At 35.1% G+C, this 27,536-nt stretch overlaps 12 protein-coding genes across 12 annotated transcripts; 3 read left to right on the top strand and 9 right to left on the bottom strand.

Annotated features, from left to right (window-relative positions):
* Positions 1 to 1,538: 1,538 nt before the first annotated feature.
* RO3G_06405 (uncharacterized protein) lies at positions 1,539 to 2,207 on the top strand (the record flags this gene model as incomplete). The annotated part of the gene is made up of 2 exons (XM_067660995.1): positions 1,539 to 1,635; positions 1,867 to 2,207. The coding sequence occupies 2 exons, from the start codon at positions 1,539 to 1,541 to the stop codon at positions 2,205 to 2,207; spliced, it is 438 nt and encodes a 145-aa protein (XP_067517096.1).
* Positions 2,208 to 3,504: 1,297 nt separating this feature from the next.
* RO3G_06404 (uncharacterized protein) lies at positions 3,505 to 3,947 on the bottom strand (the record flags this gene model as incomplete). The annotated part of the gene is made up of 2 exons (XM_067660994.1): positions 3,505 to 3,512; positions 3,686 to 3,947. The coding sequence occupies 2 exons, from the start codon at positions 3,945 to 3,947 to the stop codon at positions 3,505 to 3,507; spliced, it is 270 nt and encodes an 89-aa protein (XP_067517095.1).
* A 956-nt stretch (positions 3,948 to 4,903) lies between these two features.
* RO3G_06403 (uncharacterized protein) lies at positions 4,904 to 5,697 on the bottom strand (the record flags this gene model as incomplete). The annotated part of the gene is made up of 2 exons (XM_067660993.1): positions 4,904 to 5,007; positions 5,058 to 5,697. The coding sequence occupies 2 exons, from the start codon at positions 5,695 to 5,697 to the stop codon at positions 4,904 to 4,906; spliced, it is 744 nt and encodes a 247-aa protein (XP_067517094.1).
* Positions 5,698 to 6,922: 1,225 nt separating this feature from the next.
* On the bottom strand, positions 6,923 to 9,871 carry RO3G_06402 (uncharacterized protein; the record flags this gene model as incomplete). The annotated part of the gene is made up of 8 exons (XM_067660992.1): positions 6,923 to 7,008; positions 7,059 to 7,127; positions 7,219 to 7,411; positions 7,462 to 7,640; positions 7,694 to 8,454; positions 8,603 to 8,631; positions 8,794 to 9,334; positions 9,396 to 9,871. The coding sequence occupies 8 exons, from the start codon at positions 9,869 to 9,871 to the stop codon at positions 6,923 to 6,925; spliced, it is 2,334 nt and encodes a 777-aa protein (XP_067517093.1).
* Positions 9,872 to 10,256: 385 nt separating this feature from the next.
* Positions 10,257 to 12,992, bottom strand: RO3G_06401 (uncharacterized protein; the record flags this gene model as incomplete). The annotated part of the gene is made up of 7 exons (XM_067660991.1): positions 10,257 to 10,467; positions 10,582 to 11,232; positions 11,277 to 11,946; positions 12,038 to 12,310; positions 12,407 to 12,430; positions 12,507 to 12,572; positions 12,638 to 12,992. The coding sequence occupies 7 exons, from the start codon at positions 12,990 to 12,992 to the stop codon at positions 10,257 to 10,259; spliced, it is 2,250 nt and encodes a 749-aa protein (XP_067517092.1).
* A 446-nt stretch (positions 12,993 to 13,438) lies between these two features.
* Positions 13,439 to 14,594, bottom strand: RO3G_06400 (guanine nucleotide-binding protein subunit beta; the record flags this gene model as incomplete). The annotated part of the gene is made up of 3 exons (XM_067660990.1): positions 13,439 to 13,895; positions 13,949 to 14,426; positions 14,486 to 14,594. 3 exons carry the CDS (start codon positions 14,592 to 14,594, stop codon positions 13,439 to 13,441), a joined length of 1,044 nt encoding a protein of 347 aa, XP_067517091.1.
* A 169-nt stretch (positions 14,595 to 14,763) lies between these two features.
* RO3G_06399 (uncharacterized protein) lies at positions 14,764 to 18,787 on the bottom strand (the record flags this gene model as incomplete). The annotated part of the gene is made up of 11 exons (XM_067660989.1): positions 14,764 to 14,951; positions 15,151 to 15,646; positions 15,705 to 15,883; positions 15,938 to 16,503; positions 16,602 to 16,962; positions 17,021 to 17,407; positions 17,464 to 17,585; positions 17,644 to 17,968; positions 18,035 to 18,155; positions 18,233 to 18,535; positions 18,599 to 18,787. The coding sequence occupies 11 exons, from the start codon at positions 18,785 to 18,787 to the stop codon at positions 14,764 to 14,766; spliced, it is 3,237 nt and encodes a 1,078-aa protein (XP_067517090.1).
* Positions 18,788 to 19,651: 864 nt separating this feature from the next.
* On the bottom strand, positions 19,652 to 20,923 carry RO3G_06398 (uncharacterized protein; the record flags this gene model as incomplete). Its single annotated transcript, XM_067660988.1, has 3 exons — positions 19,652 to 20,467; positions 20,532 to 20,846; positions 20,921 to 20,923. 3 exons carry the CDS (start codon positions 20,921 to 20,923, stop codon positions 19,652 to 19,654), a joined length of 1,134 nt encoding a protein of 377 aa, XP_067517089.1.
* A 599-nt stretch (positions 20,924 to 21,522) lies between these two features.
* RO3G_06397 (uncharacterized protein) lies at positions 21,523 to 21,966 on the bottom strand (the record flags this gene model as incomplete). The annotated part of the gene is made up of 1 exon (XM_067660987.1): positions 21,523 to 21,966. One exon carries the CDS (start codon positions 21,964 to 21,966, stop codon positions 21,523 to 21,525), a length of 444 nt encoding a protein of 147 aa, XP_067517088.1.
* A 738-nt stretch (positions 21,967 to 22,704) lies between these two features.
* RO3G_06396 (uncharacterized protein) lies at positions 22,705 to 24,343 on the top strand (the record flags this gene model as incomplete). Its single annotated transcript, XM_067660986.1, has 11 exons — positions 22,705 to 22,816; positions 22,997 to 23,114; positions 23,161 to 23,220; positions 23,283 to 23,328; positions 23,383 to 23,484; positions 23,537 to 23,579; positions 23,642 to 23,693; positions 23,753 to 23,832; positions 23,878 to 23,978; positions 24,025 to 24,109; positions 24,171 to 24,343. 11 exons carry the CDS (start codon positions 22,705 to 22,707, stop codon positions 24,341 to 24,343), a joined length of 972 nt encoding a protein of 323 aa, XP_067517087.1.
* A 916-nt stretch (positions 24,344 to 25,259) lies between these two features.
* Positions 25,260 to 26,747, top strand: RO3G_06395 (uncharacterized protein; the record flags this gene model as incomplete). The annotated part of the gene is made up of 5 exons (XM_067660985.1): positions 25,260 to 25,692; positions 25,748 to 25,880; positions 25,937 to 26,202; positions 26,250 to 26,582; positions 26,632 to 26,747. The coding sequence occupies 5 exons, from the start codon at positions 25,260 to 25,262 to the stop codon at positions 26,745 to 26,747; spliced, it is 1,281 nt and encodes a 426-aa protein (XP_067517086.1).
* Positions 26,748 to 26,846: 99 nt separating this feature from the next.
* On the bottom strand, positions 26,847 to 27,447 carry RO3G_06394 (uncharacterized protein; the record flags this gene model as incomplete). Its single annotated transcript, XM_067660984.1, has 2 exons — positions 26,847 to 27,307; positions 27,357 to 27,447. 2 exons carry the CDS (start codon positions 27,445 to 27,447, stop codon positions 26,847 to 26,849), a joined length of 552 nt encoding a protein of 183 aa, XP_067517085.1.
* Between the last annotated feature and the right edge of the window lie 89 nt (positions 27,448 to 27,536).

Below are 27,536 nucleotides of genomic sequence, written 5' to 3'. Positions count from 1 at the left end.
CAACAACCGCCTCTTATGTTATAACAACCATCCAAAATACCAAAAACAGAACAAAATCATAAAATCCAGAAACATATAAATAACTCCAAATAATAATCACAAAAATACTTATTTCACTTCTTACCTACTTCACTTTTAACTTACTTTATTTTACTTTTTCTTTTTATCAAATAAATATTCTTTTAAAGAGGCAAATTATCTCTTATTTTATTTAACATCAAGAACAAGAAGTCCCTTGAAGCTATTATACTTCATTGTAAAACCCCTTTTTATTTTATCCTTTTATCCTTTTTTTTTATTCTACCTTTATCAAAACAGTCTGATCTACTTTATAAGATCTGGTGGTCACTATAACAAGCGAATCAAGCCAAATCTGACTCATATAAAAGCAACTCTTATATCAATTACACCCAAATCTGTTTATTTATACCTTAACTCAATACTCCCAAACAGAGAAACTACTACTATAAACCAAATCATTACAATATACAGTCAAGTTTTTTTAGTACCACGCCAGTTAGAAAATGAACTTTTGCGTAACAACCTATTTGAAAAAGGAGTATCAACTCTTTTGCTTGAAAACCAAAAACAACATAAAATTATAAAAACCAAAAACATATAAATACCCTTATATCTTATCCCTATTTTTTACTTCACTTCACTTCACTTTACTTTCGAATTTTATACTCTTTTTATATTTTCTTTATTTTATAAAACAATAAATCCATCGAGCGTTCAATTGAAACCCTTTGGTCTGTGTTCTATTCTAAATACTGAAGTCCCTTGAAGTCAATAATCTTCATTGTAAACCTATTCCTAAACCTCAAGAGTTTAACCTAGTCTAACAAGTTTGATCTACTATTAACAAGATCTGGTGGTCACTATCGACAAAACTTACATACTTAAAAACCTAAACCCGCAAACAAGCATATATTAAAGAAAATTACATTGTAAAGATGCAGATTATAATTTTTGACCCGAAGGTACATAAAAATTAATGCAAGGTACAGAAATTATAAGGTGCATTAAAATCAAGGCATGCTTTAAATTTAAAGCATGTTATAAAATTCATAAAAACTATAAAAACTGATTTATCCAAGAATAAAAAGGAACAAGAGAGGACGAGACTCGATAAAGAGATTGTTTTATTTAATAAGAAAATTGTACTCTATTTATACTTTTCATACACGGATAATATTTCATGTCATGGATTAATAATTAATGAGTATGATATAGCTGATGACATAGATAAGGGTTACGTGTTCTTCTATTGTTATATTTGTCATAGAATACTCGTATATGATTGACTGCGGCTGACTGTGATTTAGTTCCTGGATTTAATGTAGTTTAACCGTGCAATTACGCAGCATCTTATCCTTAATGAAGATTATCCGAATCAACCTGTAGCCTATCTATTGGATATATTTTACATGTAGCTTATTAATACTGTTTTCATATCGAGTTATGAATGATGGATACATCAGAAACATTATATTACTCCTGAGCTCATACAAACTTATGAACTGGAGTTCAATGAAATGTTCCAAGGTGAGCAGGAACATCCGCAAATCTTCCTTGCACGTCTTAGGGAAGCAGCAGATTTAGCAGACATAGATAGCGAAGAAGTTATTGAAAGTAGATTTCGTGCGGGACTCCTCAGAGAAATAAAACAATTTTGTATTCAATACAGTTCTCGCACATTCAAAGACTGGACAGTTCATGCAGAAGGTTGGTGGAATGCCAACAGACCAAGAAAAATTGCCATAGTGGAAAACCCTTTCCTTCCCAGAAATGTTAATAATGCGTTAATATACAATGACGACAATACATACTATAATCATGCTTCGATCTATAAACATAATGTAGAACTTATTGATACCGATGAACGCATGCTTCAATATATTCCTGTTGGTAATGCGCGTATGAATGAAAGGATGGATAAATCAAATATTGCTCATAACGTTATCACTGGTCCTAACCAGTTGACAACTATGGATGTCGTCAATGATATCAATCACTCTCCTTCATACAAGCATCAAACCAATAGACATAAAGAAAGTACTAGCGTTCATAAGGTTGATCAACAAGACATTGTAACTCTCATTCAAGAGACAATTAGAAATGAACTCAACAAACAACAACAATCATATTATCCACAGTCAAATAGGAATTGTTGTAGAACGGAGTCTGATCATAACGGACATTGAATAATCACAACTAAAAGAAGTATATTAAAATTGATAAAAGATAATAATTTAAATCTTTATTAAGTAAAATATATTCTTCTTCCTTTTTATATAAAACTATCACTGTTAGATTCATTCTATAAAGTAAACATGAATACTAAATAAGTCATGATCTTGACTATTTATCATTTCTGTAAATGAATAATAATGGATCAGGTACCTAGTCAACTTTGATCTGACTGGAGGCATTTCATATAAATATATCTCTCCTCTCAATGAAGACGGGACAATTCTCCCAGATCAGTTAAAGAACAATAAGATCTATAAAAACAACGAATTAAAAATTTTCATAATCGATTCAGTGATCATTATTCAATCAAACGTGTCAATTATTAGATCTACGCTCATAACTACTCATTTACCCGCCAACTGATAGAAGAATATAAATAGTAGACTTTTTAATGATTTCTTTTTAACAATTAAGATTGTCTTAAATAAAGTTCAGTCTCAAAAAGTATTCTTTTGGTTTATCTTTGTTATTACCTTTTACTTTACCAGAACATAACAACAATTATATGAACGCTATATAGAGTGTATCAAAAATGGATTTGGAGCTTTATTTTTAATTTATTATGCCAACAATGATACAGTTGAAAATAAAAGATAATAATCTGGAATAGAATCAAAGATTATGCTTAAGGCACAAGAAAGGAGATGAATAAAATACGACAAAATAAATATAGAAAGATTAAGGAGGTCAATTTTTCAACATTGCTAACTTATTCCTTCATCACCTTAGCCCTTAAATCAGAAGCTTATGATATAAGCAGAGCTTAGAAATATATTTGTCAATTGTTTACTATGGTCATATGTATATATACAATAAGGTAGAAGCATAGATGGTGGTGACAGAATAAAGATTAAAGGAAAACAAAAAAAAACTCCTTTTTTAAAAGAAAGCTTGAATTTATGGCAAAAAAAAAATATAGAAATTTGATGAGTGAAAATGGCCGTTAAGTATATAGACAGTCTCCATTTATGTTAAAATTAAAAATTTAAGCTGTGATGTTCCAGCTTGAAGTATTTAATGATGTATTGTCTATCGCTAAGTTCTGTTATGGGACGTTGAAGACAGAGATCTATTAGAACAAAAGAAAGGAGGGAAATAATTTCAAGAATTGTTTTTAACTGACAAGCCTTTAAGATATTCCTGAATGCATATACTAGCTCTAATACTTATGTTTAACATAAAGAAAAAAGAAGACACGAAGATAAAATCTGATGAAACTCTTTTGTCATAAATTGAGCCTCAATTATTTCAATTTGCTAAAAAAAAAAAAAAAAAAAAAAAAAAAAAAAACAGTTGAATTTTATTAAATGTATAAAATTCTATAAAAGTATATACAAGTATATGGATGTGTATATGTACAAGGATATATAAAATGCAAAAAAAGGGCTCTACAGAAGCCAGCTATACACTTTCTTGAACAATTTATTACTGCCGATTTCTTGCTGACGGGAAAGTTTTCTTTTTAATTTAGGAAACCTGACAAGAAAAGAGGACGGCTTCTTTATCAGATCATCTTCTGCCAATTCAAGCTCTAATTGAGAGTCATCCCATCGTCTGATAGAATCTGAGTGTCTTTTGAGATGATACGATGTGCGTGGTGATGATAAATTACTGTTTTCGCCTGAAGTTGAAGTTGAAAAAGAAAGAGATGGCATGGACCGATGATGTTTATGTTTTGGTGCTTCTTGCATTGTGTAAAAAAGTAACTCACAGAAGAGAAAAGGAGAAAGAAAAAAAAAGAGCTTTTTATGTAAAAACGCAAAGTGACCTTATGTTACACGTGTAGGCCCCCTTCGCGTTCGCACAGCACGTGTCGGACAATGTAGCACTTTATTTTCTGAACACTGGAAAAAAAAAAAAAAAAAAAAAAAGTCTAGGTTGCTGAGATAAAATGAAAAACATGAGAAAAAAAAAAAAAAAAGAAAAACTACAAAAAGATCTTGTTAATAAAAGAAGGCTGTTGGATAGTATTTTTTTTTATTTTACAATAAAAAATCAACCTAAATTTATTTATTTTCTTAATATTCTCATATAATATACAGTTTGAAACACATGGTAGGAACGTCAAATTATTTATCGGCATCAAAATTATCATTTCCGCATAAAGTAACCAAAGACCTCTCTTGTTATTATTAATTGCCTTTTTCACTACTTTTGTATCAATTAAATTGGGGAGAGGGGGTCCGTATGCTATTAATTCGCATCTAGAATCAATTGAGCCTTAAAAATAAAATAAAAATAATATTTGCAATGTTTTATACCAATTGTTATATACAATAAAAGCTATGCAAAATCGTGTCTAGTATTGCCCAAAAAAAGTAAAGCTTAAAAAGAAAGGGCAATAAAAATCACCAAATTTGTACATATATTGTTGGCTTCAATTTACTTTTTGTTTACACACTTTTTCATTAAATTGTGCGCATATGAATGGGTCACTTTGCAAACGTATTAAAGATATTTGGTTTATTAACTAATGTTTAAATTATATAATTTATAAAAAATGGGAAATTTAGTTTCATTGTTTAAAAAAGAAAGCTTATTCAGAAACAGATGGAAAATAGACAAGTGGAGTAGAAAGGGTATACGTCGTACAACTTTATATAAGCACATGTTTTTTTTAAAGGGAATATCCAAATATTTCACTTTTCTAATAATTTTTAAGCCATAACTTATATGCTGCTAGTAAACCACTGAAAAACCCAGACCATGCCTGAGCACTTGAGGAATAAGAAGGGTTCCATATATCGCATGCTAATAGAATGAATAAGAAACTATATAAATAGTAGCAATATATAACTTACCACAGAAAATACCGTCCATAAATAATTTAACAATCGATATTTCAGTAATAAATATTTTTTGCAGCTTTTGCTGAATCACATCTTGAGACACATCTGTTACTATTGCTTCATCCTTTTTACATAATTCTCTTTGTTGCTTTCTTAGCAAAATAACGTTCTCCTTAACATCATTTAATATTCCAATAAACCAACAATAAGCTGATATAATCTCAGCACGTGTACCAATTTTTTTGTTCACTAATCCAAGCTTATAAAAGCAAAACACATCGTCCGAAATATCATTCACTATTTCATTCAATAGGAAAAAAGTGGTCTTTGGCGAATCCTTCCAAGGTGAGATCTCTCTCATAGGCCCTATCGCATTACCAAGTCTCAACACTTTGCGTGTGATGGAGAATTGACTGGTGATAGTTGACCAGTGTTTGGCTTGAGCCCATTTGTAATGCATCAAGATTTTTATAAAATACTGAATCGTTTTCATCATCTTGTCTCTGCCATCCAATAGTTTTAATAGCTTTTGTATGGTTGCTGCCCATTTAATTATTTCTATTTGTTTATTGGTTAATTTTTGTTTGTCATAGCATGTTTCTGGCTCAGGCGGAGGTGTTGGTGTAGGAAGTACTTGAAGTTGATTTTGCATTATTTGATGAAAAAGAAAGTGAAAAAAAAGAGTGCCTGAAAGAGACGGGGGAGACCATGTAATAAATTGCCTTGAGCCTAATGATTCCGAGGTATCCTTGTTTCCGCGGAAAGCAATAGGCTCCAAAAAAAAAAAAAAAAAAATTGTAAATCAGCTCCCCCTTTTTTTTATCGAATAGCAGAATTGAAATAATGTTATCTTAGCAACTAACATATATACTTGTTAATAATGGCTATTAAAAGTTTTCTTGTCCATAAGATGAGCCTTTATTATTTTTTTAAAAAAAAAGGAATGTGTGTGCATACGTATGACGATGTGCTCCTTCAATAAATTAAGATTTACTTTCCTTAGTTGATTTGTCAATATTAAAGGCAAGCATGTTTGTTTTTGTAATTCTTTATTCTTTGTCAAAATAAAAAGAGATGTTGTAGATAATACAAGTAGTATTAAGTATGATTTATATAAAAAAATTTTCAAATGTATGCCTATGATTTTCGTTAATTTTATTTAAACTATTATTTCCCAAAACTTGGCTCAGTTTGAGAATTTAGAAAGCTGGATTTCATACCCTATTTTCTCTCTCTCGTATTATTTATTATATCAGCAAAGAATGCTTTTATGTAAGCCCCTAAAAAATAAGTTTCTTTATTCAGTTGCTTATTAAATAGGGTATCAGTCAAATACTTTCTGATCATATACTTTTATTACTCCTTTAAATACTGCTTTTGCTACGTTATTGGTCCCTTATCCTTGGGTAAAGCTTCATAAAGACAGAATGAAAATAAAAGTTAGAGTTCTTTCTTAATCTCACACTATTCTTATTCTTACTGTATTTTCTTAGTACCTTGATTTATTAGTATGATACTCATCATAACAACGTAAATGATAAATTGAGTTGTAAGCTATATTTAATATTAAAGAAGCGTAATCAATAGTATATTGAACTATGGGCAAACCAAGTGTATCTACAAAACAATACTGTTTATTGTTCATTTTTCTATTATAATCAGTGTGTTAATATGGTAAAATAACAGGTACTGCCGGTTGAGTTTCAACACTCTTTAGCTATATGGTATGATGCATAGTGTCATTTTACTATGATATGAAAAGAAGTTGAGGTATGAAATATCACACGATAATGAAAAAGAATGATAATTTCTATTCAATAAATGAAATGAATCCAATCATAACACAAAATAGGTGAGTCAAATCGATAATACTTTATTTAAACAAGAATTCCTGAATCAAAAGGATTATCGATACCATCAACAGTAGACGTTGTATTAGCAGAGTTTGTTGTGTAATTTAATACTAAACATAAAAGTAAGAGATATATTACTTTCTTTGTGTCATGGTCTTACCTCCATCAATCAAATGCAAGACACCCAAATCCAATAAGATGTTGGGTTGAACAATATTTGTATTGTTAACTGTACATTAGAGAAATAAGCATATGTTTTTTTTTTTTTTTTTTTTTTTTTTTTTTTTTTTTTTTTTTTTTTTTTAAAAAAAAAATCTTACCAATGTAGCCAGTATCGTTCTTTGCAAAAGTAATATTTGTACCTGCTAAAGTTTGAATGATAGTAGCATTCGTGATATTGCTTGTATAATAAAGTCCTTGAACAATATGGGAAGCTAGCAAATCATCAATCGATTGATTATTCAATTGAGTCAAGTTTTCAAAAGCAGTATCAATTGGTACAAAGTAAGTGGCCTACAAGAATAAAAATTTTAAGATTTTTTTTTTTTTTTGTTACTCGTTACATTAGTCATATTTGTATATAGATCAAAAGCAGTAGAATTTGTGCTATTTAGAGTCATTAATAACTGTTCAAATTGTGTCACATTATAGGAATCAGTCAAGTTAGAAAATGGTGTAGTAATATTTGTGCCATGAACAAGTGCCTCAATCGTTTCATTAAGGCTTACAGGTGGTACCAACACTACAGAGAGCATGTTAATTTCTTTTATTATTATTATTACTTTTCTTATATACCCTTATCGATGATATAAATATAGCCATTAGAGGCTTGAACAACGTTGGTGAAGTTGATATTAGCATATGTTATACTACCACCAATGGTGTAGTTGAACTTATTGCTCTCATCTGTATCGCTTTCATCGCTTGAAAAAGTACTGTTATCTACACTTGTATCATTGTTTTTGATCTTTTGAAGAACTAAGGGCACACCAATGCCCAATTCGTCAAGAGTGTTATTTGAAACCAATGTAGTCAAGATAGTGGCATTGTACACTATATTGTCATCGCTTGTATTGTTGCCAGTCGTGCTGCTGTTGTTCAAGCTATCGCCATCCGTATCACTACTGTTATTGAACCAGTCTTCAATGTTGATTGACTGATTGACTATATGGTAATAGATAACATCTGACAGATTAAAGTCTTGTATGTAAGGATTTGTGAAATAATCCGTATAATTGGTCTTGTCAGCGAGAATTTTAACAGTTGAAATACTACTAGAAGGAACATCACCTGAGGAAGAACCGTCATTTGAAGGAACGTCAGATCCTGGTGTTTGAGAAGAGTTATTGCTACTCTCTGGAGAAGTCTGATTGTTATCGTTGTTTAAGATGGCTTGGTAGACATCATCTGATGGAATGAACAGAGTCAAGTTACGGTCAGCTTGAGACAATAGGTCGCTAATTTTGGAAGGGTCTTGCAAGAATTGAGATATCCATCGCACAGGACTTGTTTGGGTGTTGTTTAATATTTCAAATAGAGTACTGTTTGATTGAGAGCTAACCAAGTGAAGTCCAAAGAAAGCGATACACAAATATGTAAATCTCATTACAAATCAATGCAAAAAACAAAAGAATAAAATATGCTTTTAGCCTATTTAAATCAGTAGGTAGGGTCTCAGTTTTTTTTTTATCTCTCAAACATTACCACATAAAAAATATCTCACTAGTAAAACCCTTTATAACAAATAATTCAAGGGCATAGAACAAATCATGAAGTCATTTTTGAAACTGACAGAGCCCTGTCATTTTTTATTAAAAAAAAAGAATGAAGATGTAAAGTTTATATCACGTTTATTCATGTTTCTCAGTTTTATTGTGACGCCTAGCTTTCTTTACAGCCCAACTGTATTGCTTGGGCCATTGGATATCAATATTAAGTGACTGAGCAGCGCAGAGAGCGAAAGCGCTATTCCTCAAGAACTCACGCGCAACCAAGACCATATCCGCCTTTCCTTCTTTTATAATCGCCTCTGCTTCTTCACCTTCAGTGATCAAGCCAACTGCGGCGGTTGCCAAACCAGCTTCACGACGAATGGCTTCTGCAAAAGGGACTTGATAAAGAGGCTGGCTTGGGTATTTTACACCCTTGACATTACCTCCACTTGAACAATCTACAAGATCTACACCCAGTTGTTTCAGAGCCTTGGCAAGCTCAATCGATTGGTCAATAGACCATCCGTCGGGATCGGAGCCCATCGGTTCTGGATTGGTGTAGTCGGCAGCTGAAATGCGGACCCATAATGGCTTTTGGACTGGCCAGACTTGACGTACTGCTTGGACTACCTCTAAAAGAAACCGAATACGATTTTCAAAGCTTCCTCCATATTCGTCTGTACGACGATTGGAATTACCAGAATAAAAGTTATGAAGTAAATAGCTATGAATAAAAAAGTCAATACTCTTTCAACACATTAGTTTGCCCTTTTCTCCTATTTTACCCGTGGGCAGCGTGAATTTCAAGAACATCTATGCCGGCCTTATCGGCACGAACAGCTGCATCTGCAAAGGCTTGAACTGTTTGTTTGATTTCTTGAACAGTCATTGCATGGGGCTTTGGATAATGGTCAGCAAAGGGAATTTCTGAAGGACCAACGACGGCATTAGGCCATCCACCATTGGCTTCGGATTCAACATAGTCACCCTTGAAAGGAGGAGACATAGAGGCCTTGCGGCCTGCATGCGCGATCTGTATACCAATAGCACCTCCTTGGGACTTGACCAAATTGACAACCCGAGCTATTGGCTCAATATGAGCATCAGACCAAATGCCAGAATCGGCAGGCGAAATACGACCTTCTGGTACTACTGCAGATGCTTCAATAATAACCAATCCTGCTCCTTTGAAAGCAAACGAACCATAGTGCATGAGGTGGTAATCATTTAACATCCCATCTTTGCAACTGTACATGCACATGGGTGAAACACCGATTCGATTATGAATTGTCACGGACTTTTGTTGAAGGGGTTCAAAAAGATGCACTTTATCATGTTCATTGACAGGTATTCCTGGAGCATTTTGGTTGTTACGAGCTTCAACTGATACGCTCATGTTTATAGACAAAAGAGAAAAAAAAATAAAAAATAAAAAGCAAAAATCAGATAAGAGGATTAAATAATTTATATGATTGAATAATAGTGACGTTAGGATAATTTCTATTGTGTTTATGCGCGAAAAAAAAAAAAGTCATCGATGGATTATTAGATTTTTATTGAAGACATTGATATTAGATGAATATTTTTTTTTGAGACATAAATAGCAAAATAATTGTTATTGTAACAAAAGATTGACAAATTAATAATTAAATTACTCGAGTTGGACTTGATGCTTCAGATAAGTCAACGGCCATCTTATAATCATTACTGTGATCATGTGTTAATTTTGTAGGGGACAAAGGAGGACTGTCAAGATGATGGCGACGATCGGTATGAATGGAGGGAGGCATCTTTGAACGACTGGAAGGCTCTTCTCTGCTCTCAGTTCCCTTCTTCTTTTCGTCGCGGTTTTCCACCCTAGACTTAATACGATTGTTTATCATAAGAACCAACGTAGACCAGAGTCCGGGACGTCGGGGAGTTGTCGTTTGAGGCTGTGTAGCTTGCGCCTTGGATGACATTGATTCGTACGCCTTTGATTGCAACTTTTGGTGGAAGTTGTCGATGGATCGAGTAATTCTGTGGTCGAGTGAGTTCAATTTATCAACAATCATGTTTTCAATCGATTTAGCCATCTGTCTTCGAATGGTTCCCATGAGCAAAGGAGTAATTGTCTTGTAAAGAATATCGTGGTGGCTATCGTTCACCTTGACCTTGAGTTTGTCCACATGTGCTTTGCAATAATCTACTTTGAATGTTCTGGATGGATCATCTGCTACACTGTGAACGCGAACTACAATCGTGATGCCCTTGCCGCCTACAGCTAATGAGGCTACACCACGGTCTTGGATCTTGGGGAACCCAGATTTCTTGTGGTACCAAAAGACAACGTCATCAATGTCGGCCTGGATCTCACTCATCCGGACCATGAGACTTTGACTGCTTGGTTTGGAGTACTCTGATCTGAGACTGAAGCTATTGAAACTTTCAACCTTGGTATCAAACACGTTGGGTAAGAGTGTATCACCGGAGATAACCAAGTTTTCCACTACAACATCAAACTGCTTGTCGCTGTATTCGATACGGGGGACAGGAATGTATCGGATCTCATCCATAAATGCAGGAAGCAAAGTCTTTCTCATGTCGTTTAACAAATGAGGCTTGAAAGCAGGGTTTCCATCCCTAAATAATAAGATGAGCACATGGTTTCCTAATATTTTATATACCTGTCCATCCATAAATCACGGTGAATGGCAGTAATACGATCGTTGATTTCACGCGAGACTTCATCTTCAGCCATAAATTTCATGTATCGGCGCGACTCATCAGACAAATAACGAAGGTGATCGTCATAGTTACCATGAAGTACTTCACGGCCGTGATCCATCAGTTTTCTGCCTTCTTCGGTTGATTCATCCTTGGTAGCATATCCAGGCTCACGGACCAAACGTTCAACGTAGCGTACTACATTGTGGTAGTATTCGCGAAGATTATCATCTTGCTTCACATCATTCATGACATCTCGCACACCATTCAAGAGAGAGTCCAATGAGTGGCCTTGGGCCCAGGCCTCGACTAAGTTCCTAAACTCACGCTCAGCTTGCTCTCGATAATGAGCCGTATTATCTTGCTCTTTTGCGCGAGACTTGACTTCACCAGAAACTTGAGACACTCGACCAGACCAAGTCTTAATCAAACCAATGAGCGTCTCGATTGCACCTTGATAGTCTGAGTGTTTTTGGATCTGACCGAGAACTTCTTGAAGTCGATGGATAAGTTCATCTTGCTTTTCCTTGGGAACTTTTTCTCGAATAGTTTGTCGAGCATCCTCTTTCTTCTCGTTGAATTTGTTTGTAGCCTGACCCTTTTGTTCGTTGTATTTGTCTGTAGCTTGGTCTTTCATTTCATTTGTCTTCAAAATTTTGATTCATATTAGTGTTTTCAGCCGTTCTTTGTTCAAGAGGCTCAGTGGTAGGCAACTGGTCACTATGAGGCATTGCACTTGGATGAACAGAGTCACCAGTATCCAGGAGTCCAACATGTTGAGTATCAGAAAGATCTGAGCTCATGATATGACTACTACCAGATGCTCTGGACCTATGATTTCTGGGAGAAGGACTGATGGAGGACATAGGTTGATTAGAGGACATGCGGTCCAAACTACTATCAAAGGTAGAGTCCACGATATCTTTACCAGATTGACCAGTTGTCTTATTTTGATCGTCTTGAAGGCTATCCCCGGCACCTTTGAGAGAATCACCTAATTTGGATGTCATGCTTGTGAAAATGTCTTGAGAGATATCAATCATTTCACCTAACATAGACCGAAACTCATCATTCATTAAAATTAATTTACCAATCTTCCAAATGGCGTCAGAAGCTTTTTTTAAATAAAATAAAATATAAATAATAGTTAGACCTTATCACACTGTGATAATACCTTTGTTCTAACTTACCTTTTTTGCCTTCAGACTTCATTGAGCCCATATCAGCATTCTTTTTAGAAGCTGAAGCCAAATCATCTATTTTTTAGATAAAACGGTTAAACAAATGCTCTTTAGTTGTAGCTTTCTTTTTTTATTTTTACCTTTTGAAATAGGAGATTCCATACAATGTAAATGATAGACCATTGATTGAAACAGTTCATCCTTGTTTTTAATATTCAGGGCTTTCTTGATAGTCTGGAGCAGTTCACGAAAATCATTTAACAGGATCTTTCCATCTTCAGATATTTTATTTTCCCTGGATTGGATAACTTGATTTTCGATCATTTTGTTCAACATCTCTTCCAGTTGAGCATTGTGAGGCATCTTGCCTTGTCGAATTGCTTGAATAGTACTCATCAATTGGTACTTTTCTTCAGTGGCTTTTTCCTTGGCTGCCTTGGGATCTGCTTGACTAGGAAGTGGTGGAGGATTGTTTTGAACGGTTGTATTATTCATACTTAAAAAATAAAGGCGAAGAAACGAGAAAAGTCTCTTTCAACCACATCTTGCTTTATATAATTCAGTTTCACTTTCTTTTTTTTCCCTTGAAATTTTGTCATTTTTTCATCACATAGAACAGTTTCATAACTGAAATTATGCCGCTCTGTTTTTATTCAATGATATAATGGGGAAAATAATTAAATTATTATGCAAAATTTTGCATAAAAATAATATAATACACGCGTCTATGAACGCATACAAAGTTATTTTAAAATGAATTCATTTTAAAAAAACCAAAATTATTAAATGCTGAAAAGACGATTTACATTAACTAGTGGCTTAAAAGAAAGAAGACATAACAATAAATAAATACTTGAAATAATTTTATGATCCGCAGATTATGTCTTTTTCAGACGCGTAACCAACAAAAAGAGTGTTTCTTTACATAATTTATTTTCTTCTTAAGCCCACACCTTCAAAGTAGCATCCCAACTGCCCGTACAAAGGGCCATACCATCACCAGCGACTCCCAAGCAAGATACTCGGTTATCGTGAGCAGATAAAACACCAACTCTTTCACATTTAAGTGTATCCCATACATTACAATTATAATCATCATATCCACCAAATAGCAAGCGACCTGAGGGTGAGAATCCAACGGAAGTAATACCGCAGAGGATAGATTCATGAGAATAAACGCTTAGTTCACAATCAGCTCTTAAATCAAACAATCGACTTGTAGCATCATCTGAACCAGTGGCAAATGAATCACCGTTTGGAAAGAATTGAACTGCATTGATATCTGATTCGTGTCCATTAAAGGTCTGTACGCATTTTCTGGTACGAATATCCCATACTTTAGCTGTGCTATCGCAAGCACCGGTTACAAATACATTTGGATTGGGCCCTAATGATAGACTATAAAAAATGCATTAACCTGACGTTGTAATAAAATACTTTGTTTTTGGTACCTCATTACATCTCCTGTGTGATCTGTAAATTCTTCTGTCTTAACACCTGCATCGATGTCCCATAACATACATGTCATATCCCCTGAAGCTGTCAATACTTGACGATCGTTGATAAATCGACAACAGCTAAGGTAACCATTATGTCCTGATAACTCACGAGCCGGTCGAACAGGTCCATCTCGCGTTCGTAAGTTATAAATTGAGCAAATATTATCTAAACCTCCACAGGCTACAAAATTTCCACTAGGGGCATAAGCACAGGTCATAACCCATGAAGATCGTAAAGGAATAGCGTGCGCTTTATTGGTGGAGTAAGCATCCCAAACAATCAGTTTACCGTCTTGAGAGGCCGATACCAAGTGTCGTTTATCTGTTGCCCAATGCATCGAATAAATTTTGGCCAAGTGGCCCTTCAATGTTCTTTTGGCTTTCATTACAATACGTGGTAAAGATTCGATATCTTTAGCCATTTCCTGTACTTTTTTTCATAAAAGTCTTTTTAGTTAAAGCACAAAACAATAATATCTTATTCTTTACATGTTGTATCTGCCAAGGCTTCCTTTCTCTGTTTTATTCTTTCTTTTAATGCTTCTGCTTCTCTTCGAGCAGTTGCGATACGTTCAGGTATATCATTTTCTTGATTCATTTTTTTATGGTTGGTTGTAGAAAAAAAAAAAAAAAGAGAGAGAGGTGAAAAAAAGTAGCACGAGAAAAAAAGGGAGAGAAAAATCACAAAAGGGAGTGTTTTTTTCTACCAGTTGATGTCTCCTTAAACTTGTGTTACTATTGCATCTCAGATAAACAGTACTTTATTATTAATAAGATAGTTGAGGAGTGAATTGTACAGAAATATAAAGCTCACCGCTACCAGTTGGAGATAAAGATAACCATTGTTTACATGTATTGACACCAGTTTTAGGTTTAATTAAATCCCACATATTGTATCGACATTGACCAAGATCTACATCAGACCTGAGTCGATTATGATCCTTGACCTTGAAATCTAAAACAAAAGGCTCATTTCCAGTAACTCTGCATCTAAAGCTCTCGTTCCTTTTTTTTAAAAAAAAAAAGAATTAGTATCGTTACATAGAATATTTTTTCTTGCTACCATTCAGGTGCTAGTGTCTTTGATATGTGATTCGTCTTATATATCTCGGTGGATCTATCTCGTCTCACTCGAACAAAGGGATCACTTGTACCATTTTTATCCACACCTCTCAATCCTCTTGCTTCCAAGATTGTAATTTCCATTACTCCATCTTGTCCGGTCGCATTGCTTGTCTCAAGTTCACTACTATCGATCCATGTGGAAGAAGGGGCTAATGAAAGTGTATCGTCTAGACTAACTCGAGAAGACTGATCCAACGATTTAGAAGAACTAGAGGATATCGATTGAAGCAACGGTCCAGATGCTTCAAGATTGTTAACATCGTTGTGTGCATAAGTACGTGTGCTGCCCAAAACAGAGGTTTGGGTCTTTTTGTTGATTAATAATTGTGGATGCCAGGTGAATCGAATTTGAACACTGCCTGATACTCCCTCTACACCGTCTAATGGGATCTCGACTAGACGTGCAGCAAAACTTTGTACAGAGTCACCTCGCAGTGTGATACCTCCTGATCCTATAGGTTGATGCCCTTTAACATGGTTCCAATCGAATACTTCAATTCGAATACTGGCTGTCACTCGTGATTGCTAGCCCAAACGTGTAAGTTATTTTCCCTCTCTTTTGGTTTTCTAAAAGAATACTTACAATAGGAACAGTAAATTTGGCATGATCCCACTTTGGGTTTAATGTCTTTTTAATCACTTCACTCTTGAACATGCGCTCGCCATTAACCGTAAATACTACATAAGGATCACTTGTTCCTGTCTTATCAGCAGCCATTAAGTCATGGGCACTTATCAAATCTACAGACAGTACACCTTGATCTATATTGTCAAGCATGAGATATGTTTCTTGCTTTCACTCTTTTAAACACTTACTATCAAGACTTTCATCTGGATTCAAGGTAAAATTATCTAATGGTATATAATCAAACCCCAGCTTGATACGACCAGGTCCATCTGTTCCCATCAGATTGAACCAAGTTCCTTTATCCTCTTCAATTCCAGCGCGTTTACGCTTCATAATACGACGCACAATCGAGGCGCCAGTATCAATCCAGTGTCCAAGCTTGAATATTTCTTTTTCATCCGCGTAAGCAGGTTTAATCTCAATAGCGATACGAGAGAAATCAGTCTCTTTAATAAATGCATCAGCACATTCATCAAATAGCAGCGAGTCACCACGCAACTTGGAAGTCTTATATTGAGGCATGAGAGCATCCACAATCACTTGGCAATAGCAATAGTTCGCTGTTGATAGCTGAACTTCGTGAATTCTAATCTTCAAAATGCCCGTGTTGTATGCCTTCAAATCAATTATATCATCTGGAGTATAGCGAATGTAATTATTGGCTAAGCTACAGAGTGGTAATGGATCCTTTTGAGAAATCTGAATGGCTGGGAAGAATTCTGCAGAGTAATGTAACTGTCCTTTGAAAGAACGCCTGTCAACAGAATGCAAACGGTCCCATCTAGTAGTATTACGCATATAAATTATATGCTTTTTTTTTTTTTTTTTTTTTTTTTTTTTTTTTTGGCTTACCTGTCTACCTTAGTGCCATTAGATTTATACCAAATATCAGGGTCCTCACTTTGATCTCCCACATGTCGTTCAATAATGTCTGATACTTTAAAGTGAGTGATGCCTAGAGTCTTGTCTTTGCTGCGAGCATTCCAATCCATTGCTTCCAAAACAAAGTTTTCCTTTAAGGAATGAACAGGTACATAAACAGTTTCACCCCATTCTGGATTCAAATTATTGTCAATCACTTCAGTACGAGCACGGACTTGATGACCAGATAAGACACGAACATAAGGATCACTTTTGCCACTTGTTACATTTTCTACATTACGAAGATCGCGTGCTTCCCAAAAAGTGAAACGAACAACACCAATAGCTGGTTCTATGATAAACAAAAATAGATTCAACACTTTGATTGTTGTATTTATACACCAACTTACTGTCGAAACCATGGCTACTAATTGCATCAGAGAAACCATTCATCATCATCGGTTTCCACTCCACACCTAATCTGATCTGGCCTATCGAGCTACCATCCTGAAGGAGATCCCACCATCCATCGTCATCTGTTTGACGCATCATATCCATCCATTGACAGGTAACACAGCCAAGTAAAGTTTCGCCGTCTTTAACCTCCACACGAACAAACACTGAGGTTTTATCCAAAATGACAACTTCACAAGGCATTTCGTATTTGGGATTCGCATTTTTTTTAACTGTATTGGTTCTCTTCTTTTCACTTCCATTCATAATCAACCGAACATAAGAGTTCGTACCTTCCTTCAAACCTCGGCATTCATAAATTGTAACACGAGCCACACCTGAATCTATTGAGAGTTTAAATCAGTACTTTTGAGTTTTCTTTTTTATTTTTCTGACTTACTAGATTCTGCGGCGGCTTCAATGGTACCATCGCTTCGTTTGATAGGCTTTGAAATAGGTAAATAACGAAGATCTACACGAAGATCACTGATATATTTTCCATTACGGAGTAAAGGAAGGTTTCTGTACAAATTATTGATTAGAAACAATGTTGGTACAATTACATAACATGTAAACGTACAATTCTTCTTGTTCAGATTCAATATCACCATCCAACTTGGAAAGATCAAAGTTAGCTGTACCTAATCTTCTATCTTTTAGTCCTGGTCGAGAAGTTCTCAATTCCATTGATAATAAAGAATGTAGATTATTGAGCATCAAGAATCGAGTTTCGTTCCAAGCAGGTGTGAAACTGTGCTCGCACACATTAGTCCGATCCAGCTCCTGACCGTGATCAACATAAAAGCGAATATATCCGTTTGGAGCTTCATCATCTATTAGTTCTTGTACATTTTGAAGTTCTGTAGCAGAGTAAACAGTAACAGCTAATACACCATTGGCGGAACCTGATTCATAATGTCTCGTAACTTCTTCTTGAAGAAAAAAAAAAAAAAAAAAAAAAAACAACTTACTAAAGTCAAAGTCTCCAGCCAATAATTTTTCAAGGTCAAGGGTAAATACATTAGGGGAATACATCATTGGGCCCAATATAGCATGTACTTGCTCTTGAATAAAGCTCTGTAATCCAGGAATCTATATTGTTCTTGTGAGTTTTTTTTTTTCATTTTCTTTTTTCCTTTCTTTCTTTTCTATCAAAGCATCTACTTTACAATATTCACATCAAATCCAAATGAGTCCGTGCCTAAAGGCTTTAAAACATAATCAAATTGAGGTTTCTCCAAAAAGCTGATATCCACTAATTTAGCAAAGGGAAACTTGCTCATAAACTTGATTTTAACACGTAAATGTCCCAAGAAAGACATGTCCTCAACTAACACAGGGAACCCAGCACCAACGCGACCTTTTCCAACCCGAACGTTCATAATCACCTTTGGGTTCACTTTTTGCTCCAACTCTTGAATGGATAAGTCATTTAAATCATTTGGTACAAAAGATACTTTCCAATCCATACACTAAATAATAAAATGTGTCACTCATCCGTATTACATCATTTTTCACTTGATATATTTGCTTACAACAATATCCGGGTCCGTATTTGGGAATGTCTTTACACTTTCAATGCGAAAAGGTTTTGTACCCAATGTGAATGTCGACAAACGTACAGAGTCTATAAAAGGTGGCAAATAATCTGTTAAATAATTATCCAAATTCTCTACCACCAATGCGCTCAACACAGGCTCAAAGATAAGCCAAAATTTTTGCATGAAGCTATTCATCCATTCGACTGACTCAACGCCTGTCTCTATCTTAAATTTGATCACTTGTCTTTGAATGTCATCGCGTGCGTGATGTCTAAACCGTCGCATGCTTGTACGAAAGTATTGACCTACATAAACATTTTAATTTTTATGGTAAAGTAGATGGTTGTATCTTTAACCTATAAAGTAACAAAACAGAATCATAGTGCCTAAGCTTGCATTGGTCTTTGCTAACAAAAATGATCCCAAGGCAGTAAAGACCAAAGCAGCTACATTATGATACCATTCACCATAGAGATAGGCAGGCAATATTTCGTCTAGCATATCATTTACTTCTATTTTACACGCTGTCCAACCTGCCTGATAATAAGACTGAAAAGTGCCTGGCATAGAGACCTTTTCCCAAGGCACATCTTTTTGCTCTGCATCTGTTAAAACCTTTTGAACATTAGCAGCATCATGTGTTGAGAGCTCTGTTGAGAGGCCCTGTCGGCTGACAATGCCATGTAGATCAGGAACGAGGTCTGAAATATGTTTGTTGCGCTGTCTCAGCTCAGGTCGTGGAGGCAGACTAGGCGTTTGTTCCAGTAGACTCGACGGTCGAGCTTGATTTTCGTCTTGCTCCATACCTATTTTTTATGAAAGGGAAAAAGAAATAAAAACAAACCCGATCATCCGTCAACGAACTTATGCGGGGTTTACCAAACATACTCCGCCATAAAAAAAAATCTGTACCATTTAATAGTTGTCATGTCGATCAAAACTACTCAACAGTTCTTATTTCTCTGTCTCAATACAAATAAGAAATCAATTATTTTGAATCAAGTTTGTTTAATAATAGTTCAACTTTTTCCTTTATTGTTGATAAATTTAAGTGGAGTGAAGAGTTTCCAAGAATTTCTTGTTGGCAGCAGTGGAAGTAGGCTTCTTCTTTTGAAGCTTGGCAACCTTACCGTTAGCAACCTTTTGGGCCTTGATGATTTCAGCACGACGAAGGACTTGAGCGTAAGGGTTCAAACGGTTCATGACACCTTGGTTCTTGAGAGGGTTCTTCTTTTGAGTGAAAGGACGCTTGTGGTGCTTGTTACCGGCAGGACGGACGACGGATTGGATTTCGTCAGAGTTGATCAAACGAGCGACATCAGGGTTGGTCATGATGTGAGCGGGCAAGACATAGTCCTTCTTCAAGGTAGCAGGGGTTTCGTAGGTACCATAGAGTTCGTCCAAGAGAGCGAAAGCAGATTGAGTCCAGATGATGAAACGACCCAAGTGTCCACCAGGAGCCAATTGGAGCAAGTTCAAACGACGGACGTTGACCAATTCCAAACCGGGTAAGTTGCGGAAGGCCTTGACGAGACCGTTGTCTTCGTTATAGATAACAAGAGGACCACGGCGTTGACGGTGGCGACGGTTACGGAGCTTACCTTGACCAGCACGGAGCTTGCGAGAGTTAGAGACCTTGACAACGTCAGAGTAGGCGTTGATGGCCTTCAAGAGAGCAACAGCTTCCTTGGTCTTGGCCAACTTTTCAGCAGAGTCGTCAATAACAAGAGGAACTTCTTCGATCTTTTCAATGCGGTGACCACGGGCCATCACCAAAGAGGGAAGAGCAGAAGCAGCCAAAGCGGAAGCAGTAGCAAAACGCTTTTGGTTCAAGTTGGTCTTGATTTGCCACTTTCTCCAGGTCTATATAAAGGAAGTCCATGTCACTCTTTCCATTTCTACACACAAAAGCTCTTTTTATACATACCTTGGTAGGAGCGAACATACGACCACCACGACACATGTTACCGAAAGCAGCTTGACCAGCACGGTGAGTACCGGAACCGTTGACACGAGGAATACGGGCAACAGCACGACCAGTACCCCAAGATTCAGCAGAGGTTTGTTCACCAGCCTTGGAAGAGACAGAGTGAGGTTGACGCTTGTTCTTGGCCATGTTGGTGTGGACAAAGTTGACAATGTCAGGACGAATGGGGGCCTTGAAGACGGCAGGGAGAGGAACGGTGCTAGCGACGTTCTTACCACTATCGGCGTAAACGTTAATGACGGGTCTGGCAGCGGACTAAAGACAACGGTTAATGATCTATCTTCTTGGGTTGTAACAACATTGCAAAGATGCTTTCATCGAGTATTTACCATTTCGGAAAAAGTTCGAACAGAAAGAGAAGGATTCAAATGGATGGATGCTTAGAACATCACTTTACTAGAGAGGCTTCTTTGACATGATTAAATCGCCATTTGAATATATTTGTGTGCGGGCCGAACGTCAACATGCATTTTAATGTAAAAACGAGCTCTAGTCATAGTTGAAGGGGCGTTTTATTTTATTATTAACGTAAAATATGGTATGTTGAATGCTGTATATTGTCTTTCTGTGCTTCATTCAAACATCAGATGTAGGGTTCATCAGATAAAATCGTTGGTGCCTCAGCCTGTACTGCAGCTGCTTTTATTTTTATTTATTATTCAACTTGGGCCTTAGTAACAGTATGTTTCTCTTATTGCAAATATGTTTTGACTTATTTTATTTCTATTTTGCAGCCTTTTTTTGATGAATCCAGCAGCTTTCAAAACTTCTTTCCTCCTCATCAGTGGTCGATTTATTTGCCAGCTTCCATTTTATTCACTGCTCTTTCACTCATCACTGCTTTCTTTTTAAAGACAACCACCAAGAACAAAAACACACAAAAAGCAAAATAAATTTCACGTTTTTTTTTTTTTTTTTTTTTTTTTTTATTTTATTTGATTGTTCTCTCTATCTCTTCCTCACCCTGTCGACTTCGTTGGCTTCCTCTGGCCTGCATTTCTGGGTCTCCAGCGATATGCCCAACAGCATAAGACATCCAACCCATCCAACTTTCATATTCACCGTGGATTCGACTGGCCTCTCCTTCCCGTAGTCTTTCCTCGGCCTCTCGATACGTTCGATCAGCTTCATTTTCAATTTGCTGGCCTGAATTCTGCCAGGACTCCAACTGAGCTAAGGATCCAATGGCGGATTGGAGTTGTCCTGCTCTTTTCCAGAATGAACTTTTGAGTTTTTGCAATTGTGGATCTTCTTTATTGACTTGTTCAACTCGTTCATTAGGGTAAGCATATGGATTTGATAGATCAGAAGTGAAGGAGTTGGGTTCTTGTAATCTAGGTGTCAAGTCACCCTTATGAGGTGGTAAATCAGACATGATTGATAAAAAAAAAAAAAAGAAAGAATGGTTTATGCAAAAAAGTGCTGTTCTTTATACTTGAATCATGACGTCAATTACTTTTTGTGATGAAATTTATTACGAGAGACAAGTTTGTATGCGTTTATTAATATTTTAGCATTCTTTTTTCAACAAGGATGACTTTACGTAATGTCTTTGTAGTATGGAGTGTTGAAGGTAATTCCAAATTTTGTTGAATTGCTGAAATATTACAACTGTCAATATCCAATTGTTTCAAGTTTTTATTATTTTTCATTCATTATCCGGCTACACTTGTTTATCTTGTATCGACTACTTTGATGTTTTTCAAACTAATTATTCTGGCTAAAGTAAATACATTTGTTACATTCAATTACCAGATCTGGAGTTTTATGTGAGTACAATTGGTTGTTAAATGATATGCAGCAATACTTTGTTTTGCATCAAAAGAATGAACAAGTTCAACAGTTCATAAAGACGATACAATTTTAATATAATCATTGCTACTACTATTACTAATAGAATATCATTTAGAGTACAAGACTTTTATAAAATAAAAAAGATGGTTACATTCTACAAATCAATGGGTGCTTGTTTCAAAAGACTTTAGTTTGTATGCGGCTCTTTAATCATAAAATGAACCCTTTATGTTGCACTAAACTTTCCAGTTCTTAAATGTACACTGAAAAAATAAAATAAAAACCCGTGTCTTTTTATTTATTTTTATTCTTCTTCAACATGTATAGAAGAAGAAAAATTATCAAAGAAGAGAAGCCAGAGATACCAAAGACATTAGATGAATTTGGTTATATTTTAAAAGAAAATGGTGAAATTAGAAGTAAAAGTCAAGGTAAAAGGAATACGTTAACGCGTGTTTTATAAAACTAATCGTTTTCTTCTAAAGATGAACCATACATTTTCGAATATTTACCAAAGGACAGAGCTTATAACGAAGAACGTTACAAAGTTTTCATTAGTAAAAAAAAAAAAAAAGGAATTTATTCTTTACATGCATTCTGATTGATAATAGATCTTATTGGAGATGAAGTAGAAAAAAGACTTGAGGCAGAACCATATAATTTTCAAGCAAAGACGATTCCAACTGATGCTGATCCAAGCAAAGATCCTCATTCTTTTATTTATACGACGTATGTAACTGTGTTTGTTTAAAGCTTTAAATTCATTTTATTTTAGACCGAATGCTTTGACAACAACTGGTAAATTGATTGTGTTTATACCTGGAAATCATACAAGGTAAATTGATAAATGAATTGAATTTTAAAAGAACTAACCTTTTTTGTTATTATGATCATCAGAATCGGACAGTGGAGTAGAAGAGTATTATGCGATGAAAACATTTATGTGAGTAGAATGGAAAGAAAGTATAGGGTAGATGATGATATTGATAACAATTAGACTGGTTCAATGATGGACACAACAAGAAGATTTCAAGAAAAAGGATATGAAGTGATTATATTGAATCCAAATGGAAATTATTGGTACAATAACCGAGCTTGGGTAATCATAAAAAAGATTTTTGTCTACTGCAACTAAACAGAAAGGTGGATAGGACTGTCCAGAGCCACACAGTATACATGTTACGATGATACCTGGTAAGTTAATTAGAGAAAGGATAGATGTATGATTGTGCTTAGATTGTATGTGATGATGATAGGTAGTGAAGACCCTGAAAAGCATTGTCAATATATTTTCAATCATTTTATAAAGTAAGCACTTGTTTTTATTTCTCTCATTTTAAGTATTTAGAAACTTTGATATTATTTAGAAATCTCAAAGCAGAAAAGATTGCAGTTTTAGCTCTTGGATGGGGTGGCCACTCATTTACTCAAGCATTTGATGAGAATTGTAAAGTTGTAATGTTTTCTTCAAATAACTAATTTAAAAATATAGTTGATGCCCTTCAAGATCGTGTTCAGTGTGCTGCCATGTGTAACAGTGTTCATTCTAGTGACATGTTAAAGAATGAAGGAACTCGTAGATGGTTATTTGATGTAAGCAAGACTAGAAAGAAAAAGAATGACAACTTATTTTTCTTAGAATTGTATAAATTGGGTTGTGAGTGCAAAAGCTAAAGGTGAAATAATCACCGATCCTCGATTTAGTTGTACTTGCATTTCTTCAAGTAAAAAAAAAAAAAAAGAAAGAGAATAGAATTCCAAAAGAATAATCATTTATTTTTGTAGATTTGGAGATTTCAGACTTTACGTTAACAGAGTGTATTGATGATATTATGGATTTTATTTTTGTAAAGATGGGAGATATTGAGCGTAAGGAGATGGAAGAAGACGAAAATGAAATTACGTTGCAAGAAGTAGAGGAATTGAGCGAACATTTAGAAATAACGAGTGTAGAATAAATCTGTTCCCCTTTAGGAGTTTTGCATAATAAAACATTTAATTCTTTTTTGTTGCAAGTATTTTTTTTTTTTTTTTGAGTTTAGTTCTTTTTCACTGCATCATCCTGCAGATGGGCATCTTTTTCTAAACGTGGTTTTCCCATTGTCGTGCAGCATGTTTTATTCCCTTTCTAGACTTGAGAAAACAAAAGAAGACAAAGCGTTAAGAGAGAAGTAAAAAAAAAAAAGGTTTTCAAAATAAATAAAAAAAAATCGTTACTTTATCTTTCTTCTCCCCTTTCCTCAAGCGATGTTATTTTTTTTTTTTTTTTTTGGCTGCATGCATCGTATTGCATTTTGTTTTGGTCAAGCTGTAGGCTTTTTTTTTATTTCTTTTTACAAACATTATACTATTCGACTCATCACAAGATCATAACCTGAGCTTGTTTTTTCTCTTTTTTTTTTATTTTATTTTATTATTATTATTTTTTTTTTTTTTTTTTTCAATTCAAGAAGGGGAAACAGAAGGAGGGGTTGTGTGCACACAAGGAGAAGAAAAAAAAAAAAAGCTTAAAAGGGCAACTTATAAGAAAATAATTCGGATAATGAATCCGTGAATTGGTTCAATATATGCAGGAATAGTGCAGTAAATAGACAGACAATCAATTAAAGCAAACACATAAATAAATAATTAAATACATTTTGCCACCATTGCCACTTTTTTTTTTTGTTTTTCCCTTCTTTTCAATAAAGAAAGCAAAAAAAAAAAAAAAAAAAAAAAAAAAACTGTTAAATAAAAAATATATAAAAAAAACTCTTTCTTCTTTTCTTTTTTGTCAACATATTTAAGTTCATTTTTCATACAAATTATATAAAAAATGTAAGTTTATCTTTTTTATTATTTTGTTTTGTGATAATAAATTATAGTGTTCATAGCATGGAAGGCATTTATCAAAGTAATTTATATTCTTCTACAAGTGATAATCACCCATCCCCTTATGTCCTATCGCCACATCATCATCCAGAGCCATATCGACCCATTTCAGAAAGTCCGAGCAATCGACCCTATGCTTTGTGTCATTCAAATGGTTATTCTACACAACAAGAAGATCAACAAAATACAAGCTCTCCTTTAGGATGGTCTTCGAATCAAACCAATAATAATAATAGCAATACATTATCTTGGAATAATAATCTTACCACTGCCTTACCACCTCCATCTCGCAGTCATATTGGATATCATAATTATAATACTAGTTTTACTCATTCTACTCCTCAAAGACCTAAACTAACTACTACTGTTTGGGAAGATGAAGGAACTATTTGTTATCAAGTAGATGCCAAGAGTATCTGTGTGGCTCGTCGTCAAGGTATAGAAAATAATAATAATAGAATATGTACATAAACAAACAAATAATATCATAGATAATGACATGATCAATGGCACTAAACTATTAAATGTCGTTGGTATGTCTCGAGGCAAAAGAGATGGTATCCTAAAAAATGAAAAAGGTCGTGTGGTTGTTAAAGTAGGTGCAATGCACCTTAAAGGAGTTTGGTAATAATATCAATCATACCCTTCTCCATTTATTTCTCATCTACTTTTTCATACAGGATCACATTCAGTAGAGCCAAAGATTTAGCCACAAAGTTCAAAATATTTGATACTTTATATCCCTTGTTTGTCGAAGATCCTTCTGTCTTTCTATCTATACCTCCACCAACGACTACGAGTGCTAGTAGCACAACCAGTAGTCATCCTAATAGCAATGCCAGTAGTACATTGCCATATATGTTGCCCTCCAAGGGTTATTATAAAAATGATAATCCTATGCAACAGTGGGGTAAACAATCTTATTTACCCAGTCTTAACCAAGAAAGTAAGTTTTAAGACTATCCCCTATAATTTATTCACATCTGTCTCTAGTGACCATTCGTACTCAATCCAACGGAAACATCCTTCCTTCTGAACCATCTTCTTCAGAAACTGATCTGTACATGATTCAACCTCACTGCGAATATCGATTAAATAGAAGTACTGCTACCACCAGTACCACCTTGACCTCTACTGCCCCTCCTCCTCCTCCTCCTCCTCCTTATTCGAGTTATCATCTATATTCTGATCACCACTTTTCATCTTATCGTCGGTCAATGGATAAAGAACAAGAAGGACAAGAAAAACAAATCAGTTTTCCTTCTAGCCCACCACCTGAAATGAAATATCAAGATTTTCACTCGAATGAAGGACATCACAAGTTTGGTAATCTTTAAAAAGTCGCAAGATTTCATATAATTAACCTCATTCATAGCTTCTTCTTCTAATCTTATCGTGAAACAAGAAATAGAAGAAAAAGAAAAGGGCAGAAAAAGACCTCTGGAGATGACTCCTTTGCAACATAATAACAAGCGTATCAAAAACGATTAAAAAAGCATTGTTTTTTTTTTCATCTTTTTATATGTAAATTCTTACCCTCTCTCTCTCTTCATCAAAATATAATAATAAAAAAAGTTTTTTATTTACACATTAAATGGCACTATAACCTTCAGGATCTGAATCTATACGCATCACACCTCTTAATAAAGCAATAGAAGCCAAAAAGAAGGAAGCAAAAGCAACACCAAGCAAGATCATGCAGGGACCTTGAGAAGCCACCAAGTGAGGATAGGTTTCATTCAATTGCTCAGTGGCATTTTGATACATCACAGACGAAAGAGCCACCAGCAAGAGAGCTAAAACAGTGGAGGCTGCAGCTAAAAAGCCTCGAGTGTAGTGTTCGTCCTGGTATTGCTGTGGTCGATACACTCGATAGATGGCCAAGACCAAGAGAGTACCACTGCAAATGAGGCAAATAACCGCTGCAGGATAGATCTTGGGATCATGTGGAGGATTAGCCGCTGCTCCTGGATTGAGATTCTCATCTTGAGCAATTTCATCTTTAAATAATTGTGGATAGGTAATGTTCAAATTATCACTGATGGATACATCTTTTTTAATAATTAGCATCGGATTGCCTTCCTCTGACTCAATTATTACCTAATGGCACAACAAGAACACCATCGTCCTTGTAACAGGTAATTCCTTTATCTTCTATACAATAACCTCGCCAACCGTAATAAGCTACCATACCGGACTGCGAGGCATCAGTCACTTTGGCAAAATAAAGTCCCTTTGAACCCGGTGTTTGGCAACCAATTAAACATAGTAAAATTAATA

Source organism: Rhizopus delemar, genomic scaffold, assembly GCF_000149305.1.
Source record: "Rhizopus delemar RA 99-880 supercont3.4 genomic scaffold, whole genome shotgun sequence".
Lineage (NCBI taxonomy): Eukaryota > Fungi > Mucoromycota > Mucoromycetes > Mucorales > Rhizopodaceae > Rhizopus > Rhizopus delemar.
The sequence above is the reverse complement of the archived record's forward strand: the minus strand, read 5'-3'. Positions and strand labels throughout refer to the sequence as shown.